Source organism: Sinohyriopsis cumingii, chromosome 12 (assembly GCF_028554795.1).
Source record: "Sinohyriopsis cumingii isolate HCF-2022 chromosome 12, ASM2855479v2, whole genome shotgun sequence".
In the NCBI taxonomy this organism is placed as follows: Eukaryota; Metazoa; Mollusca; class Bivalvia; order Unionida; family Unionidae; genus Sinohyriopsis; species Sinohyriopsis cumingii.
In genome coordinates, this window is record NC_142972.1 from 109,847,393 (window position 1) to 109,866,178 (window position 18,786).

At 34.6% G+C, this 18,786-nt stretch overlaps 1 protein-coding gene across 2 annotated transcripts in view; it reads left to right on the plus strand.

Moving 5' to 3' along the window:
- LOC149787243 (uncharacterized) overlaps positions 1 to 15,528 on the plus strand; it is a 126,867-nt gene extending 111,339 nt beyond the window's left edge. For both annotated transcript variants that reach the window (XM_089977745.1, XM_089977746.1), the window contains one exon: positions 820 to 15,528. In XM_089977745.1, coding sequence (XP_089833871.1) covers positions 820 to 2,036 — 1,217 coding nt within the window. In that variant the 3' untranslated portion in view covers positions 2,037 to 15,528. The remainder of the gene's footprint in view (positions 1 to 819) is intronic.
- Positions 15,529 to 18,786: the final 3,258 nt, after the last annotated feature.

Sequence of the window (18,786 nt, forward strand, 5' to 3'; positions counted from 1 at the left end):
CGAATATAACGTATATCCAGTGATTTGAAGCAACAAGCATTATTTGGAATAGTAAGGTTGCTAATGTTAAATGATAGCTCCCGGTATAGTGGATGCTTAAGTTTTAGTACTGCTGTTGACAATGCAAATCAGACACATTTCCAAAACCAGCCTTTGTGCATTGGCAGCTTCGTTTAGAGCCATATTATTAGTGCTTTTCCTTCATGACGTTTTACTTCTATTGTTGTACATTGATCATTTTAGTAATTTATGGGTGGGTAGGGTGACCTTAAAAATTGCCTTAATGCCATTAAGAAACATCAAATTATACTTAAATTGTGTGCCTTGCTGCTGCTATGAACCCAGGATTTAAGCCAGTGGATTTGAAAAAGACTAATTTCCTGTGTACCTTTTCTCTATGAGGAATAATTGTAGCTATGTTAGAGTCAGGCAAGGCAATTAATTTTATATTTCTCATATCTAAAAGATACTTATATTTTGTGCCATGAAACAAAACTTGAGTTTGTGTGTGTGTACATGTATGTATATTGACCATGGTTGTTGTGTCTAAAATCAGGATATAAATATATACAATATGCAGACCATAGTTGGTCATTGTGTGTAAAATAAAGATGGAGATAGATATAATATGTGGACCATGGTTGGTCATTGTGTATAAAATCAAGATAGATATAATATGTGGACCATGGTTGGTCATTGTGTATAAAATCAGGATACCATTCAAGTGATTTGGTATTTACATCTCTCATGTATTAAAATAGTTTCATACCTGGAAAACAGTTTAAATATAATATCAGAATATATTTTATTCTATTTCAGCCCCTGTAGTTCTTCTGCCAGACATAGCAGGCCATTTTACACCAGCCCAAATGGATGTTCCCACTTCAGCCCCAACATCTGATGTCATGCAAGCCACAGCATCTGCTTCCACATCATCCACAGCTGTTGGTCTCATTCAAGCCCCAACAACCAATGCCTCACCATCCACAACATTTGGATCCACAACATTTGGATCAACATCATCCACAACATTGTCTGCTTCCATACCATCCACAATAACAAGTTTCTCACCATGCCCAACATCGACTTCCACAACAGCTAATGTCATGCAAGCCCCAACATCTGGTTCCATACAATCCACAACAACTGGATCCATACCATTCCCAACATCAACTTCCGCAACAACTATTGTCATGCAAGCCCCAACATCTGGTTCTGTACCATCCACAACAACTGGATCAACACCATGCTCAGCATCCACTTCCACAACAACTAATGTCATGCAAGCCCCAACATCAGCATCAACAACAACAATGGATGTCATGCAAGGCCCAGCATCTGGTTCCACAGCTAATGTCATGCAAACCCCAACATCCAGTTCCACATCAACTGATGTCACACAACCCCCATCAGTTGATGATACTGACAGGTTCATGCACATTGCATGTCTGTTGGTAAATGTTGGATCCAGGGTCCTTAGACGCCTCTTGATTCATCATACAGTCACAGCAACCTGCACTCTGGACCAGTATCTTGCCAACAACAGGATAGCTATTGACAATCTAAGGAAGAAGAGAATAATAAATAAATCTCAAATGGACATCTTGTTCCCACCGGGCGGAAATACCAACCTAGGTGAATACGATATTACACTTTTATCTGCCTTATTTACAAACATCGTACCTACTATAATTCAGCAGCAACTGAACATGATACAGTTTTTGAGAGATGAAAGAAATGAAATATTTGCTCATGCAAAATCAGTCACAGTGAATTCAAGTGATTACCAGACATTTTGGAATGACATCTGCACAACACTGGTGGCTCTGAGTAAGCAGTGTGGAGACCCAGATTTTGAAAATGAAATATTAAGAGAGATTCAAGGCATTCAGATCTCAACAGTTCAAGGTACATCTTTCCTTGATACAATACAAACACACCCCAGAAGGATTGAAACTCTTGAAAGACTTGTACAGACTTTGATTTCAAGCCAATCTCAAGCATCAAAGAAGGAATCTGATGACAGTGACTCATAAATGTCTTCATAGAGTATCAAAACGGACTCTGTATGGGAAAGCTACAGATGTTGTCATGGCATTAGGAGGACCAATCAGTATGCAAAACCTACAGACAGTATCATGGAAACATGAGATAGTATACACATACATGATTGCACAAAATAAGCTCCATTAAAGTGGCATTCTTATAATAAACCAATCAACCAGATTAATTTGAGGATTTTGTAGTATCGGATTGCATTGTTATTTGTTGTAACTAACATAAATAAGTTATCATACAACACTGTGATTAAGACTTCAGATTTAACTTTTAGCCCCTGGATCTTGAGTCCAGATATTATGTGATTATGACTTCAAACCTGTTTGTCAACCCCCTTAACTGGAGGATTTTGCAAAACATGATCACACACATCATAAGTTGTAAATAATGTAAATATATCTTTGTACATTCTTCTAGTATATCTTAGGATCATTAGTTCAGGTTATAATTGCGATATTAAACATAATATTCAGTCCCAGGATTCTGAGTTCATATATGTCATGATGACTACAGACATGATTGTGAACCTCTGGATTATGGGTTCATATATGTCATGATGATGATTACAGACGTGATTGTGAACCTCTGGATTATGAGTTCTGATATGTCATGATGATGACTACAGACATGATTGTGAATTTCTGGATTATGAGTTCCGATATGTCATGATGATGATTACAGACGTGATTGTGAACCTCTGGATTATCAGTTCAGATATGTCATGATGTTGACTACAGACGTGATTGTGAACCTCTCGATTATGAGTTCAGATTTGTCATGATGGTGACTATAGATGTGATTGTGAACCTCTGGATTCTGAGTTATAACTTTAAACCTAGTATTCAGTCCTTAGATAGATTTAATGATAATCACATTTAGCATATGGCTGTTTAATATGCTGATATGTTTACCATTCAAAGTGTTCAGTGGTGTTTTGTTTTATTCCTGAATAAACTATTAATTTGTCATTTCACTCTGCTAGGATTGAATAGGAAGGAATTTTATCGCATTTGAAAAGTATGATTTCAAACGATTATCTCTTATCAAAGTCATAGCCTTATAATCTCAGCATGGGTGATGCACTTGAACCCACAGTACATAAACATTAATCTTCTAATCTTATGCAAACGATATGATTGGTTAAGTCGACCAATCAGATGACTCCATTCCAGGGACAAATCCATTCGGGTTTGAAACACTGTCATGAGTATTTCAACTAATCAAAAACATTACAAAAATATGAAATGACAGCATTTGTGACGCATTTGGGATTCAAAGAGACAAATAACTTTTTCAAATTTTTGTTCTTAGCTTTAATATTTCACTAACCTAAGTATCCATGCAAATAAGAAAGTTATAGATTGATACTTGATAAACACCAGTTTGTATTGAGTGTTATTAATGGTTACATTCCTGCCCCTGTGATATCATTCATTTTGTATTTGCTTTGTAATAACAGTAAATCATTTAGGGTGCAAAGAGAACGGTTAGTGTTCTCTATGAACTGTCAAGTACGTTTCTGATTTTATCTTTTATTTGATTAAATTGAGTGGTCATCTGGCCATGCAGGAAAGACAGTTATTGAATTGATGTTTGAAAAATAAGTGCTTGTAATGAGAATTAATAAGTGTTGTATGTTGCTCCTGTGCATGATACCTGCTGTGTGTGTGTGTGTTTATGTGAATATGTGTGTGTTTAACATAGCTTTAACTATTGTTTGGTCATATTGCTATGATGTCTGCAGTGTGGCAGTCTGTATTGGTGTCTTTGGTATAGCTCGGCTGGAGTTTTAACCCGGGACCTTCCGCATCCATGGCGGGCAGTCTAACCACTAAGCCACTGGAGTGGTCGATACTAGCAGTTATTTGTTCTTTTATTAGACATACTGGTAAGTGATTGTTTTTGTGTTGTTGGATATGCATCAATATTCTAAATATTTGTGCAATAAGAAGCATATGTTTTTAAATATAAACATGGTTGGCAATAGGAAAGAGGATGGCTTTTTCAGTTTGGAATTAAATTTTAACTGAGTCTAGAAGAGTTCATGAATGCTTCAGAGCTTTATTCAATGCAGAATAACTCATTTATACATTTATACACTAAACCATAAGGCCAGTTGAGATTAAATCATGTCCCTGAATCAGTCATTGATCCATCAGTAATTGCCTGTTCCATTCTGGAAGCTATATTTCTGAGTGAATTTAAATAAAAGAGTAATCAACGTATTCACCAAGATCTTGGATGAGTTTGATAAAGAGCAAATACACTCATAATTGAGGTCATTTAGAATCTTATTGCCTGAGTTTGTTACCATGCTGTGGACAACTTTCTGGATCGATTTTATTCCAACTTGGGATATAAGTCTATCACACAGACTTGATATGAAGCAAGTTCCACATAAACCAGTGGGACAATCTCACATCCCATTTATTGAGCTTAGTAGTACTCTGTATGCACTAATTTTATCTATGGACAGGTTTTACTGTTATGTTCATACACTGCTCTTTGATTACATTGTGTTGGCCAGGTGAGTGATGTCAGGCTAACTTGGTCCTCTTGTTTCTGTCCATTTAGTTCAGTTATGACTTTATAATCATTTCCAATTTATTTACATATAGTAGTTCCTTTTACAGTAGGAAATATACCTTTTGTAAGATGTAAGTAATTTTCAAGTTTGCATTGTTAACCATCCGTATTGATATAAGAACCATCCATTTAATATGGGGAATGGGTCGTGTTTCTGATTTTCTTATTTAAACTATTTTGAAGCATTATTTTTTTAATAAAAATCCAGGACCAGACTCCCTCCTCTCAATATTAAATGGCAGATATTGCAGTTATATTTGAAGTTAGAGAAAGTATTTAGATTAAGACACATTTAAAATAGCTGACAAAAATTTGCATAGATCTGTAATATGTACATTTAATGTGCAATCTTATATCTAAAGCTTATAGGCCAGAATAGCTTAAGGTATAGTTGTCCATCACTACTAATTGTACAGTATTTTTACCTCTGTTGCTTATGATGTGGTTTTCCATTACAATTGTTGTGCAGTATTGTATATCTGTTGCTTATCACCAGAAGAGCTTATGGTTGTTTAGTACAATTCTTGTACATTATTGTACCTCTATTGCTTATGAGGTCATGATATGGTTGTCCATTACTATTATTGTACAGTCGTTTACATCTATTGTTAATGATATGGTTGTCCATTACAATTATTGTACAGTATTGTATATCAGTTGCTTATCACCAGAAGAGCTTATGGTATGTTTGTTCATTACATTATTGTATTGTCTTTTATCTTTGTTGATTTATAGCCTTGATGTTTAGGTTTATTCTAAATGAAAATGGTCCACTCTGACAACCAATAAAGCTGCCATTTTGAAACTCTTGTAATCACTTCTGCATAGAAATGGAAGATTATATCTACATGGAGTTTTATTAAGAAGAGTTATGTTATTTGGCTGGCCGTAAATGAAAACAATGCCCAGCTTCCTCTCGAGTTGAACACAATGACAGCCAGCTTGAAAATTTTGTAATCACTGCTCATGAATGGATGGCGATACTATCATGGGTTTTTCACCAAAAGACATATTGAAAATGGTAACACTCTTACATCCAACATGTCTGCCACAATATTCAGACAATATAGTGTCAGTCCCTTTAAGGGACTCTTGATATTATTTATTATATGGGAAACAGTAAAGCATGATATCAATAGAAATTGATGCTGTGTAGCATGGATTGTTCAAGTGATTATATCCCTGCCAGGGCTGACATGGGGTGGGGAAACCAGGGATATATCCCCTGGGCCCAGACCTGTAATAGGGGCCAGACTGAACAACACTTTTTAATTTTATATAAGAAACATTTTGTTTGAACAAGACCAGGAGAGGCACAGGTGTTTCTGTGTTTGTTCTCTATGGCCCAGCTCCCTGAACATTTATTATTAACGTGAAAAGTTGTGAAGCTGTGGATATTTTTCTAAAATATCTATCACTGTAAGACATATGGCTTGTGATTTGTGATAGTGCTAAGATGCCGACTCTAGCACTATACACACCATAATAAGACAGGGAGCTTTTGATTTGCGATAGTGCTAACATACTGACTCTAGCACTCTACACACTGTAAGACATGGACCATGTGATTTGTGATAGTGCTAAAATAATGACAAGTCTAATGACTACAGTATCATACTCACCCTAAGACATGGAGCTTGCGATCTTGTGGCCAGTATACTGAATATATTATTATACTATAGTGTCATGTAGGTATGGTAATTAGAATACTATAGTATTATACTATAATGTCATGTAGGTACAGTAATTAGAATCCATTTTCATGAAAAAATCTTGCCATTGTTTTTAGTTTGTTCATAATGTATTGACTCCCTTGACAATAACATGTGCTTTGCCCATATCATTGACTTTTATCATACAAATAAGCAGGTGTATAAAACGTATGGACAGTGTTCAATAGGTTAACATTAAAGCACTTGGTCTTGCAGTTTGTATTGGTCAGCAAAACATGGACATGAGCAGACTAATCAACATTTTAATAGAAACCTGTGATTTGGGTTTGGATTTGCAGCATGCAGGGAAAACCTTCAGAAGGATGATTGACAACACATTTAAAATGCACTAAATAATGTCAGAAATTGTACAGATCAATTCCAGTGTATCTATAGGGGCCCGCTCTCCTTTACAGATCACTGCCATCTCACCTGTCTGCTTGGGTTTGAGGGTAGGATTCGACCAATGTGGGTATGTGAGAAAGTTTGCCAGTAGCTTCTCGTCGGTCGGTGGTTCTTCCCAGGGTTTTCCCGGGTTTTTCCTCCACCATTAATACTGGCTGAAAAATGGCATTAAACCACACAACAGTAACCAGTGTATCTATTTTACATATTTTAAAACAAAACACAGTTACAAAAATTGAAAATATCAAGTCCACAAGACACAAAAATATGTAGCCATTTTTTTCTTTATGCCTTAAACAGTATATGGCCATCTACATATGATGTGTAAATGAACTTAGCAAATTGGTTTGTACTTAATTGTAATAAGAAAATGTTAACAAAATAAGTGTATAGAAATTGAACTGTTACTTTAATGGTATGAAAATATATTCAAGGTATCTTCATTTGACCTTGATATAGTGTTAAAAATTGTATGCCTCTAAGTTATTAGTGTTTGAACCTTTGTAGTATAATGAATTCAGGACAGACCTTTCAACAGATTGCATCAAAATAATACGCTTCCATTTTCTAATACATTGGGGGTATAACAATACTACTGGTAAAAATTTTGTACCACAAATTTTATTTATATAAAACCTTTTGAGCAAAAGTCAAGATTTGTTCTAGTTAAACTGAAAGCTTAAGTTGAATTAGTTATGGACTGAAACCAATTTCTCTATCCACACCCAAGGTAGCTGACTGGTCAAAGGCACTCGCTTTTACATATTGGCATTTAACATCTGTCTGCATAGGTTTGAGGTCTCAGGCTTGGCCAACAATGGTATGTGAGAAAGCCTGCCAGTAGCTTCCAGTGGTTGAGTGGTTCTTCTTTGGATATGCATAGTTCTTCATCCACCAGATATGCTGGCTGTCATGTGTAGCCTATAATGTGCTTAAGTATGGTATTAAGCCAACAACAACAACAACAACATCACAACATATTTCTGAATTGATTTCCTACAGTTGAATTACTTGTGGATTGATGCAGATTTCTAGATAGATTTCCTACAGTTGAATTACTTGTGGATTGATTCTGATTTTTGAAGAGACTTCTAACAGTTGAACTGCTTAAGGACAAATACAAATTTCTGAACATATTTCTTACAATTGAATTACTTGTGGACTAAAACAGATTCTGAACAAATTTCTTAAAACTGAATTACTTCTGGACTAATGGATTCTGAACAGATTTCTTAAAACTGAATTACTTCCGGACTAATAGATTCTGAACAGATTTCTTAAAACTGAATTACTTCTGGACTAATAGATTCTGAACAGATTTCTTAAAACTGAATTACTTCTGGACTAATAGATTCTGAAGAGACTACACAGTTTAATATTATGTGGACAAACAAATTTCTAAATAGAGTATTTTTTCAGTTGAATTACTTGCGGTCGAGTGCAGATTTCTGAACAGACTTAATACAACTCAAAATTACTTTTGGACCAATACACATTTCTGAAAAAAGCTTGTTAGAGCTCAATTACTTGTGGATTGATGCAGATGTCTGTACCGACGTTTTACACTGGATGAATTGCTTGTAAACAAATATATTATTATAAACAGACTTTACTACAGTGGATGAAACATCTCCACGTTGATTCAGATAGAGAACTTGGTGTAAGAAGGATAGAGGTTAATCTTAACCATACTGATGATAGTTTAAAGCTAGCCTTCATATGGAAAAGCTAAATTGACAGTGTGGGAGATTCAAATTAGACATACATTTCTATGCCTGTGAACACATCATGCAGGCTGTATAACAGAGATTTTCTGTTCTGTCAACTTATAACCAATAACTTCCAACTAAAATGCATTGGTATACATTTGAATCATAATAACAGACTTTTCAGTAAAATTAATTTTAAGTGTTTCTGCATATATTCGTTCAATCTACTGATTATATTTCTGCTTTTACAATCTTTTCAGGGGGCCCCGAGTGGCCGAGTGGTCTAAAGCGCTCTCCGTTACAGATCACTGCCATCTCACCTCTGTCTGCGGCGGTTCGAGTCTAGGATTCAGCCAATGTGGGTATGTGAGAAAGCTTGTCAGTAGCTTCTCGTGGGTCGGTGGTTCTTTCCGGGGTTTTCCCGGGTTCTTCCTCCACCATTAATACTGGCCGCCATGTATAGCCTATCGTGTGCTGAAAAATGGCGTTAAGCCCCAAAGCAACAACAACATCAACAACAATCTTTTCAGGACAACAACCCTCTATACTTTATAATGAATGTAGAAATTATTTCTGGCCAGAAGTATGATTGGACTAATTTGACAACTGCTCTCCAAAATTCTAGATCAGTGTAGTCCTTATTACTGTATCCAAACACCATAATGACAGCTCTCACTAATTGTTCATCAGTGTAGACATTATCACAGACTCAAAGCAGCATTGGACAAAACTTAAGAGGATTTAAACTTGAATATTCATTGTGTACAAGTCATGTAGAAGTTAAATATTGCCATGGTGACAGGAACTGTAGTGGCTCAGTGTATAGCACACCCAATTCAAAACTGAAGTGTGCAGGTTGGAATCCCATAATTGGATTAGTCAAGGTTGGTTAGGGTTTCCTTGGGCATTGCAACATTCCTAAATTGCTTCAGCACTAGATTATATACTTGTGTTCGTAAGGATTATCAAAACCAATCCAACTTAAAGAACAGGGAGGATTGCAATAAAACTGTTTGGTCACATTCAAATGCCTGCTAGGTCCAAAATGAAATGGATAAGTTCAAAATAAACATATTAGGTCAAAACAAAAATTGCTTCTACATCTGACATCTAGGATGGTAATGTTGACCATATTGAAAATTTTATCTGTATTCCTCTCTAATGGATGCTTATGTCAACATGAGATTTTCTGGAAAATATTTCATAATGGCGTCTGTCTTACAACAAATCTTAACTAATCTTGTCTCCAAGGTGGCAACTTAAAAATTGGTATCACTACCTTTTCTAAATGGATGTCATATCAACATGTGATTTTCATTAATATTCATATGATGTATAAGTTCGATCTAGATTCAAATGGTATTTATCTGATAAATGAAAGTTGTGTTGATCAGAACATGGGAACCAAATCTTTGTTGTTGCTACTTAATTTAAATGGATTGTCATAGCTTCAGGTGGATTTCACCAAAAACCCAACGTAATCTTGATATTAAATGGAAATTATACCTATATGAGATACAATATGGCCTTAATGTTTGCTGGGAATTATGCCAGTCTGACATACAATATGACCGAAATGATGGCTGGAAATTATGCCAATCTGGGGTACAATATCGTCAGCATGATGGCTTTAATTTAATGCAGTCTGACATAATATGGCCTGCATAATGGCTGGAACCTACGCCAATTAGACTGGAAATTATGCCAATCTGATATACCACATGGCCGGCATAATGGCTGGAAATAATGCTGATCTGAGATATGATATGGCCTGTATAATGGCCATCTTAGAAATATTTTGGTGGCTATTTCTTTCAGTTAATTGCTGTAACAACAAAGCAGTTTTGGTAACATCTATTTTCTTAAATATTAGAGCTATTAACATTATTAGTGTAAAACTGCAACAAACCAAATTTGTAACACAGCTATTTTTTTATCTTTGAGTTAAAATGTTAACAGTATACAGTACTAATTATCATGACCTAATTTATAAAAATTAATTCCTACCGATGTATTCATCCACACCTGCCAGTAACGCTAACACCTACAGACCACTGACCTTAGAATTAGAGATGGTTTAATATTCATCGTTTTAAAAAAGAAATGATTTTATTTTTTATTTCTCTCAATTCTGTTCAATTAGTAGAGTCTCAGTTCCTTCTAGGGACTCTTGTTATTCTGTACACTAGTGAAAATGTGATATGCTTGCATGTGTGTTCTTGACAGTGTATGCTTGCATGTGTGTTCTTGAGAGTGTATGCTTGAAATGTATACTTTATGTTGGTAAGATTCATTGAATTCTTTATAGAGGAAACATCAGAGTCTTAATTATCCTTACATACATTCTGACCTGACTTGTATACATATGCACGTAGATTAATACTGATACCAAGTTCAACCTGTACTTAGGTACATTTTCATGAACCTTTTATGCATATATAGTAATAATGACATCAAGTTTGCATTGTCCTTAGGTACATTTTCATCAAACTTTTATACATATATAGCAATAATGATATCAGTTTGAAGGCATTACTAACGATCTGCTTCAGTATGTATATAACTTTGATAATTCTAAGTTTTTATGGTGAATATAGAATGTTCTATATGTATTTATTTAATGACATTGATATATACACTGTTTGCAACATTACATCATTTTTATCAACATCTAAGTGTCTGTTGTAACTCTTTATTATTACGGATTATCTATAACACTTAACATTAACAATGATCATGTGATTTTCAAACATAAAAGATGTTGAGCCAGGATAAATGAATTTTGATTTCCAGTTATTAAGCTGCATGTCACTTTAAAGTAGATATTCCTGTTATCCTTTTTATTATCCAGTACTTGAACTCACATGTGACCTGCTATTCAATTTATCTTTCAATCACTCTTTCAGTCTGTTCTGTACTAGAACTCTCATGTGACCTGCTATTCAATTTATCTTTCGATCACTCTTTCAGTCTGTTCTGTACTAGAACTCTCATGTGACCTGCTATTCAATTTATCTTTCAATCACTCTTTCAGTCTATTCTGTACTAGAACTCACATGTGACATACCATTCATTGTATCTCTCAATCATTGTCTGGTGACTTATGTTTGCATTTATCTGACCAAAGATTTACTGAGTCATATGATGTCCGCCTCTGCTGTGATCTTCAAGTACAGTTCACATTAATACACTGTTATATTAATGGACATAGAAATGCTATATGGCTCTGTCTGTAATCTTAATGAACAAAGACTGAGTCACAGTAAAGTACTGTTGTACTAATGGATAAAGATTGTGCAATATGGCTCTCTTCTTGTAACATAAATAACAAAGACAGCTATAAGGTTCTCTGCCTCTAACCTGAATGAGCTGTAAAGCATTATGATTAATTTGTTGGTAAGGGTCTGTAGGATGGAACCCCTATTGGGGACACAAGGAGACAAATATACACAAAGATCGTGCATTGAGAGTATTTCCAGGGGATATTTTTAAACATCTATCAATAAAGAAGCTTTCATTAGGAAAGATTAGAGAAAATTGTTATGGGCAATGTTCATATACATTATTTATCCAATGATATCCAAACTCCAAAACAAAGTTTTGTATTTTCTCACACAGCATCTATTTAATCTGACTGCTTCAGTGGCTTAAGTTGGGTTTTTCTTAGGGGGCAGGGGGAATATACACAGGTAGGCAAGGGGTCTGTAGGATAGAACTCCTATTGGGGTCCAAAAGAGACAAATCTCTACAAAGATGATTCATTGAAAGTGTTTGCAGGGCATACTTTTAAACATCTACCCATAAAGAAAGCTTTCATTAGAAAACATTCTAGATGTTTCACAATTTTGGTAGAGGGGCAGATTTGCAATTGCAAAAATATAATTCACCAACATTTTAGATATACCATATATGTTGGCAAAAAAATATAAAAAAAATAGATCTGTGTCCATAAAGCACACCTATCATGTATGTACAAGCTGTTAAACATACACGATGACTGAGAAAGGGACATAACTCTAGATAGACTTATCAAAGCATAATGAAATAAACATTTGTAATATTCAACTGCTTTCAGTAATCACTGTCACGTTTCTGGAGAATTCACCAACAGCTAGTTGCACACACAAGAAGTATGACAAATAGTATACATATTTTATCACCAGAAAGGGACACAACTCTTGAACAACAGTAATATTCATACAACATTATTTACCCACTCCAGATTTAATTGTCCTCTATGTTTATCAAGTAAAATTAGTGACCTTGACCTTTTCCAAATCACGTATAAAATTTGGGCCAGGTCTGTGATGTTGAACTGATGTTATTGGACAGAAACACACCTAGTACGTTCATATAATCACATGAGCATTGCTGGACAGCTATCTCAGTTTTCTTAGACCTTCTGCACCATTTTTCTTACTACTGGATTGTGTTTGCCTATGCTATTTAACAATTCTCCACCTGCGTACTCTTTTGCATCCTCTTTATTATGTACAACCTCAGTTTGCTATAGAGCTCAGTGAATGTATCATATTGTTTGGTTTCTATTATATTATTCAAATCAAGCAAGGGTAATTTGAAGGTTTTTATGCTCGATCATGCTTTCATTAACATTTGGGGTTTTTCAGAGTCATCAATTATCTTGGCTGTATCTGTTTAAATCATCCTGTTTCTGTAACTCTGAACAACGTTCTAGTGTATGCTGTATATTTTAAAAATATTGCTTAGGCCATGGATGGTCCTATCTGCTTTGGTACTGATTTCACCATTTAACTACTTCAACGTGGGCTGCAAGATTCTTCTCTAGATCTCACTCCAGAACATCATCTTATATGCTTATTCTCTGTTTGGTTGGTTCTTAAATGTTTTCTATTGTTGGGTAAATTATGTTTCCCTTTACTAGTTGTAGATTTTATTCGACAGTTGATAATGATATGAATTACTGTTTCAACAAGGTTTGAGCCTATTAAATCGCTTTACTCTTTTCATGAGTCAGGTTCTTTTGCAGCTCTTCAATATTTTTTGTCATTCTTCTTTGCCATCTTTGTCAGTTAATCTATCGTTACTAAATGAACTTGATATCTTTTATCAACTCTCCACAAAACAAAAACTATTATTTGCTGCATCCATTAATTTTTCAGGATCATTTAAAGTGACTATAGGGTTATTACTGAGTTCTACGTCACTGTTATTTGTTTGGCCAAGTGTGTTAGATTTACGTTTGTTTTTGTCTCAATGTGTAAAGTTTCATTTAGACCAGGTAGTTGTATTTTTCCCACCACTATGTACCTTATCCGATTTATTTTGCTAGGAGAATGCACATTACTAGCGTACCTTTTAAATCTTCCACGATTCCATCTTCATCGTATATGCTAATAATTAGTATGTTAATTGTACCCCTCTGTAACTGATTCTTAGTGTCATGATCATTGTGTCAAACAAAGGCTCTGTGAAGCATTTTGCTAAATTTTGGAGATGGCAGTAAACTCTAACAATCGTCGATAATATAATTTATTGCACTATTAATTTGGTGTAGGAAAATGTATAGAATTTGGGTTTTAAATGGCTAAAATTGGAAACTTTATCTTATTCAGTAGATACTCCTATAATGCCTTTTCCGTTGAATCGTATCAATGCAGCATTGTAGATGCTACTCTACACTGTGTGATTGGTATTCGGAATAATAGTAACTTTTGATTTTTGTTCCAAATTTTCCACATAAAACAATGACAGTTGGAATGAGTTAAAACCGTGAAAGCGTAGAAGCTGATCAACTAACACAACTAGAGTACAGCTTCAGAATAACCCCTGGAAAAATCCCTGGACTGTCTAGGTTAACATGGTAATAATGGCATGGTTTAACCCTAGTTTTCTAAATTGTTATTGCATGCAACAGCAATAGCCATTTAATTACCATGATACATGGTAGCATATATATACTGTCACATCCAATAGAATCAAATTGTTGAATATGTTGCGCACAATTTAATAATTATATTTTCATCGTAACCTTGCCTTCCTATGATTGGTAGTTGTGAACGAGTAATACATGTTCTATCTTAAGTCTGTGTATCCAAGTAGCAGATAACGAACTATGTTAGACTTTATTTAAACTAGACAGTATTTAACGTGGCCCATTTTTTTATTGATCACGTGTTTGTTTTTAACATTGTGGTATCTTGGACATGCGGTAGTGGAATTTTAAAATTCTTGGAGATCAGATTAAACCGATTAAAATAAAAGATGAGTTGTCTCATCTCAGTTTGAAAGTTTCATCACCATGCAGACATATTTCACACTATAGCACATGCTATCGCATCTGGAAATAAACATGAGACTTGAATACATATTTCGAATGCTCATGTGTGTTTCTTTGTTATAATAACAATATGAAACACTTCATTCATATATTGCCATCCACACTCCCCAGTTTGGATCACCCTGCCTAAATATCACGTCACAGTGATATCTATTTATCACTATAAGATGATTTTTTTTTGCAACTATTCCGTGACGTGTGTGTGCAAAATTTCAATGTCAGTGTAGTAAATTTTGTATTGTAAAATATTTGTCATGTATCGTGCTTCAATAAGACATAAACTGAGCTTCAGAACAAAGGTAGGGTCCTATACTAAATATGTTTACCATCTGGAGCAAATTATTTAAAATAAAGAACTTATTGTAGAATTGGCTTCTTTTGTGCCAATACATTGATCGTTTATTTACTATTTGTCCACAATTACGTATAATTTTTATTCCTTTTGATCACGTTATGTATAGTTGATTGAATTATAAGTGATTTAATATATAATGATTTCAATTTAATTTTTGTCAGTTTTAAATTTTATTTATTTTTCATTACATGCTATTGTATTGTAACTTTATTCACTAGAGATGATACCTTTTGCATAAAATATTTTGATATTGACTGTTAGTTTTGTAAATACTAGGTGTTGATCTAGATCCTGACATTGATTGAAAATTAGTAGCAATCATGTAAATAGGTTCTATTTCTATTTTAAACTGATTGGTTGTTGTCGAGGTCATGATGGGACTACGTGTTTAAGATGTAAACATTTTTTTATCTTTATTTCTTGTAGTAAAATGATTTGGTTTTGGTCAGGGCCACACTGGGTGTACGTGATTGTTAACAAGTACATAATTTTGACGCGTTTCTGGTACATGATCACGTAACCCCCATTTTGCGTTTTAGAAAAAGATATAACCTTTGTTTTGGATAGATATTCAAAGTAGTAGTTGGACTCTTACACTGCAAGTTGTATGTTGTGCTGTTTGGAGTTATTTCAAATTTCTTGGTTTCAAAATGATTAATTTTTTTTCTCCTCGAAAATACGTGTGCTCATGTGAGATTATTGAACAAAGACAGCTCTTATATAAAATGTATTCAGATTTCCAAACCCGGAATGATATTTCTTGTTTCTACAAGGAACTGCAGACTTCAACACTCCATATTACAGCACACATCATTGTCTTCCATCTTGAATTCTTCGTCAGGACTCGAACATGAAATCATTAGAACAGTTTGTTATTAGGACTTCAAAAATGTTATTCTCGGATTAATTTTGGATTTGATTCTATAAAACCGTAAGTTCATATTTTTTTTTTTCATTTTTACAGAATTTTTCCAAGGAAATAAATTATTGTATTTTTGAAAGCTTGTTGTTTTCACTCTTTCTTGTGTTACTGTTCATTCGAGCCTAAACACATAACATAAAATTCGTAAAGTTTAATTTGCCATACCGTAGTACCATGTTAACCTCCCATGTTTTGCACTATACATGCGGCATTGTATTTCGTACTTGATTTGATTTTGAGGAGAGGTGTGACATTTGTTTTACTACTTTTTCTATGTGGCAATTGTATCAATTTGGTACACTTGGTACATCTAACTTTTCAATTTATACAAGAAGCTCATGTTCAATTACTGCACGACGTGATAAACACAAGATACTCAAGCTTATATACGCACACTGTGTACCATGTTCTAGCTGTTCATACTGTACCAATTCTTCAAATGATTCTAATTAACAACGTGGTAATACATTTTGATCGTATAATTTATGAACGCTCTAAACTTATTCATGGTAACAATACTTGTTCAGGATACATTCACAGTTGATAGAGTATGTTGTGCCTCAGTGCTATGCCTTCTTTCAATGAACTACAAGTGAAGTAAAAAAAAAACACTGCGAATGTATAAAAAGTAAATTCGATTTTCCTTGTACGCTATTTTGCTTCAGATCTTGAAAACCAACAATATCTAGTAGGCTTTAACTTTCTATTTATTTTCAGCATTCTGTTGTCTTGAAATGAAGTTTGACTCAAAATGCATATTCTCTGTTGTTAAATTAGGTGATGTTAATATTACGTTGGCAGGACATTTGAACACATCGCAGTACACTTATTATGATGTTCACATATGGCATTACGTTGTTTAATTGAAGACATATATGTCATAGCCCTGTCCCACCTCCGTCTTTTGATGAATGCAAGTTCCAGTTACGTGCATAAATGAAAAAGATAATATGCATGGGATGTTAATACAGAAACTTTGTGCAATCGCGGCATAAACCAAGCCCTTGTGTCTTTGTGGAATATGAATGTCAGCTCGCCGCTTGACAGACTGTCACTGGACGCATTAGAACCTGTGGTTAGATCCCGCAAAATGAACTGGTACGTTATAGTAGTAACTGATCATTTTAGAGAATGTTGTGAAGTATATTCGATCCATGACCAGCTTGCTGAAACTTGCACTCCGAAGATAGTGAATGCAAAATAGGTGAACTAATTCCATTCACTAGAAATAGAGTAGATATTTATAGAATTAAAGTTTCTTCGAATAATATTTGGATATCAAGAAAATAAGAATTACATCAAGAAATACAAACAACAATCGACAATCAGAGTTCTGTAACAAAACAGTACTTTGGGTGATACAGGATTATTTTAAGGGCAAAGAGTTTGCATGGAATTAAAACTTACGTGTCTTGCTGTATCTGATCATGCTAGTAAAAGCGTGCCTACTGGATTAATTCCTTATATATTGATCCTCGTTTAGGAGTGCCATCTTCAAGCAGAAATTTTATGATTCGAACGAATCTCAGATGTCATGGTGAGAAGCTGAATTTCAGTGACGACTATTTTAACCAAATCTGGGACCTTATCCCTCTGGCACGTTTTAAGCAACAATACTGGATATCTGAGCAACATCCTTTTCCTTCAGGGACAACTAGTCCATTTGATAAATGTGTACAGGTTTTCATGGAAATCCTCCAAACATTTTAGGATGAGTACTTGTGATAAGAAACTTGGGATAAGTAATGCCTGACAATAGGCGTTGGATGACAGACAAATAATGCCTGACGATAGGCATCAGATGACAGACAAGTAATGCCTGACAATAGGCATCAGATGGCAGACAAGTAATGTCTGACAATAGGCATCAGATGGCAGACAAGTAATGCCTGACAATAGGCATCAGATAACAGAAAAGTAATGTCTGACAATAGGCATCGGATGACAGGCAACAAATGATCTCATAAGCTTTTTGTTTTCATCTAAGTGCTTTCAACAATCAGTGAGTCTTTGTTAAAGCCAATTACTGAGACAAAAAATAGGAAAGAAAGTTCTTTTTTTGTTCTCTTAAGTTTACAATTGCTCAGCATCATCTTTAGTACTAATTGTTTTTCTTCTGTAATTGGCCAGGACTTTCTTTTGTTCTCTGGGTTGTCTCCATTTTGTAATTGCATTAATTATGACACAATAGCTTCTGGACTTCAAGCTATGAAAGTATGCAATGTATCTGCAGTAAAACTTACAACCCCTATAGCAGTTCTTTGACATTTTGTTTAGACACATTTTTTAATTTTTTTTGTTTTTTGTTTTGTGTAATTTATATGGAATCTATTATCAGCATGTACTGTAGCATTAAAACATAACTCAGATCTAAACACCATGATAACAATATACCAAACATATTCTAGCTTATACGTTAAGTATATGTTCAAAAAGCATAAACCATGATCTTCTATTGCATAATGTCTCAGCATGTCAGGGTATAAGTTGTTTGTTCTACTGAATGCTTCTTACAATCTACATAGACCCAGATCTAGCAGCATAGAAGTCCTTGGGGAATTCGAACCATCACTTATACTATGGTATGTGTTTTTGAACCCGTTTTTTTTAAAGAGTATGGAGGAAGAAATGAATTTGGGCAAATGTTTCTTCCAAAAATAATTTTTGGGCCAGTCTACACATTTTATTTCACCTTTGCCAGTGCCTGACCAATTTGTAAT